General features: G+C 48.9%; 1 protein-coding gene across 1 annotated transcript; it reads right to left on the minus strand.

Moving 5' to 3' along the window:
- Positions 1-349: 349 nt before the first annotated feature.
- LOC138368852 (merozoite surface protein 2-like) lies at positions 350-3,099 on the minus strand. The gene is made up of 2 exons (XM_069331562.1): positions 3,042-3,099; positions 350-873 (listed from the first exon to the last, which is right to left on the minus strand). Exons 1-2 carry the CDS (start codon positions 3,097-3,099, stop codon positions 350-352), a joined length of 582 nt encoding a protein of 193 aa, XP_069187663.1.
- Positions 3,100-3,372: the final 273 nt, after the last annotated feature.

The following is a 3,372-nucleotide window of genomic DNA, read 5'->3' on the forward strand; positions in this document are numbered from 1 at the left end:
GTGGATGGTGGCCATGCGTTGGATGTTGGACTGGCGCCTGCTGTCCCACTGGTTGGCGGTGGAGGCATCGTGGAGGTGGCATGTTTGGCCTCTTCCTGCCTCCCCTCCATCGGCTGCAGTGGTTCGTTGCGATGCGTTGCCATGAGCTGGGGGTTTGTGTGCAGTGCGTGTCCCAGTGGATGTTCATGCGGTACAGTCTGGTGTGGTGCATGGTCTGGTGCCCGAGGTGGTCGAAATGGCTGCAGTGTTACATGACCGTGTGATGCGTGTCCTTGTGATCATGTCTCATGAGGACCGTGCGCGGCCTCCCGGTGGTCCTGCTGCAACGCCTCTGGGGAAAGTCTACAGTTCAGACAACATGTGCTCGATGTTGAAGCGTTCTTGAAGGGCTCTCAGTTTGTATCCCCCTCGTGGTATCGCCTGGGCAGAGGTGGGGGACTATGATGATCCGGTGTCCCCTGTTGCGGCATGTGGTGGTGATGGGGCTGCGGCTCCTGCAGTGCTTGTTTGTGGCACGGATGTGGTAGTGGCGTGTGACCCTGTGCTGGAGGTGGTTGCTGGTGTGGGGGACCTCCATGTCTGCTTCTGTGCCGTCCTTCGTACCTGTTTCTGTGCCTTCATCCGTGTCTGCTCCTGTGCCCTCCTCCATGCATGCTCCTGTGCCCTCCTCCATGCATGCTCCTGTGCCCTCCTCCATGCATGCTCCTGTGCCCTCCTCCATGCATGCTCCTGTGCCCTCCTCCCTGCCTGCTCCTGTACCCTCCTCCGTGTCTGACATTGCCTTCTCACTCGTTCCTGGGGCCAGGTTAGCCGGAATAGGGGGTTCTTGACCCTGCTGTTTGCGACAGTGCGAGTTGTGATCTTGTTCTGGTGCTGAAGAAGGATGCAGTTCGGCAGGACTCCGTGCTGTGGGTCCCCGTCCGACCGGCACTGGTGGTGGCGGGCCCTGTGCTGGATGTTCTGGGTTTTACGCATTTCACCCCAGGTAGGCGCAGGCCCCAAAATGCAGAAAGATGGGCTGTATGAGATGTGTAATATGCGAAATATCCTCGGACTGTGTTTCTGGATAAGGATGAGTTCTGGTGACTGTGTTTATGTTGTGCTCTGTTCTTTGTGAAATTTTTGTATTTGCCTTTACGTTGTTCTTGCCTGTATTCTGTTACTGTGCTTATGTTTTGATGTGGCATTCCAGTGCCTCTTCTTTTATGTTTTCATTTCTGTAATTAGTTTATGCCAAATAAAAAAATAGCCTTTTTGACCAGATGACCAACCGGGAGGCTTGGTCGGACACCGGGCCGCGGGACTCTTGATCTCTAGAAGATACACGAGATAGACAGGGTAGGTATGTTTTCTGAATACATTTATTTTACTGTACACGAGTCTTTCTGTCATTTCATTTCTGAGTACTGCCCCATTATTTTGCTCTGCTTTATTGATTATTGATACTTACACTACACTTTTTCTTGTTGCTACTTGTTATTAATTGCGATGGCTCAGGGTATGAAGACCCCATAGCTTCGAACACTAAATACAAAATTTGCAGTGAGAACCCATTATTTTATGCAATACATTGCTTAAACAGTTGAGGGACTAATGACCCATGCAGTTATGGGAGGTACCTGTATGCTCGTCTGGAAACAAGGGTTGACCAGAACCTTACATCTGGCGAGCCACCAGGGGGCCACTGCAGTTGCAAACCCCACATCCTGACACCTGAACTTTTCTCACAGACAGAGATACAGTGGACCTCGGAGGTTGCTCTCGCCTTTTGATGTGATCAAATTGACTTCTTCCAGTGTGACCACCGTCGGTGTTAGTTCTGTTGTACGCAATTGCAGGTTGTTGAAGCAAGTATCAAAATAATATGCCCTCACATCAAGAAACCATCCAGCGACTTGCGTCATATCAAGAGACCATCCAGCAACATCTGCATCATGAGTATAGTAACCATCCAGCAACACCAGTTTCATTTCAAGAAACCATACAACAAAACTTGCACCATATCAAGTGTGAGTTTTTGTTGTGCTTCCTACAACAACCTGCAATTTCATGCAACAGCACCAATACTGGTGATGGTCACGATGCAAGAGGTCACTTTGCAGAAAATCACAACAGGCGAGAGCAACCGCCGAAGTCCACTGTATCTCAGGTGGAGAGAAGAGGTTACGTGTCAGGATGTGGAGTTTGTAACTGCAATGGTCTCCTGGTGAACACACCAGACGTAAGGTTCTGGTCAACCCTAGTCTCCAACCGAGCATACAGGCATCTTCCGTCACTGGATCGTTAGTTCGTCAACTGCTTAATCAATCTAGAGGATAAAATAATGGGTTCTCGCACAGAATTTGTATTTGGTGATTGAGGCTACGGGGTCTTAATACCCTGAGCCAACCCAGTTAAAGCAAGTAGCAATGTTTTAATTGCATAGCAAAATAATAATAGTCGTACTCTGAGTGATCCTCTGATTGGGTGGGTACTATTAATCACCAAAACATATATGATTATCTTAAGGTTATCTTGAGATGATTTGGGGGCTTTGCGTCCCCGCGGCCTGGTCCTCGACCAAACCTCCTTTTTGTTATAAAAAGAAAACTCTGAAAGAAAGAAAGAAACTCTGCCATTTGTTTCCGCTTCCACCGGGGATCGAACCCGGAACCTCAGGACTACGAATCTGAAGCGCTGTCCAGTATCATGGAATCATGAAAAAAATAGGATCCTGTACGTACATTGAGTCGTCTTACGCCCACCCATGCATACAATCCTGACGACGAAGGTGGCTTCAGGAAAATGCCGCCTGTGGCTTATCAAGGGATGATGCTGATGTGTCTGGCTCGTTGCTCGCGACGCAAGTACGCCCGTAACGTATATTCAGACGCAACGAGGGAGCTCAGCTTGTCAACTCAGACCAGACCTCTAGCTGGCAAGCATAACGATATATCACACACTGATATTACCCCTTGCTTTTCACATTAAAGGAGTACATTACATTCACCACGTGGGAGCTGAGCCTATCACACAAGCAAAACTGTTTGAACTCTACTGACCTGTTAGCACAGTTACGCCTGCGGTTAACACAATCGTGGCCACATATACATTGACCATGACGCCTGTGGTCACACAATGCCTCTGGACGAGATTATACACCTACACCTCTACCCCGATACTGTGATCTCACACGTAGATCACCCCCACTTAGAGCATCCCACAGTTTTTGGGAAGAACTAGTGGTGGCGGCAAACTCCGTACACAGTTTTAAAAATATATATATGATAGAGCCCCAGTAAGCTCAAGAATCTGTACACCAATTTATTGACAGCTGAGAGGCGGGGCACAAGGGCCAAAGCTCAACTCCTCACAAGAACAACTAGGTGAGTA

Source organism: Procambarus clarkii, chromosome 26 (genome assembly GCF_040958095.1).
Source record: "Procambarus clarkii isolate CNS0578487 chromosome 26, FALCON_Pclarkii_2.0, whole genome shotgun sequence".
Lineage (NCBI taxonomy): Eukaryota > Metazoa > Arthropoda > Malacostraca > Decapoda > Cambaridae > Procambarus > Procambarus clarkii.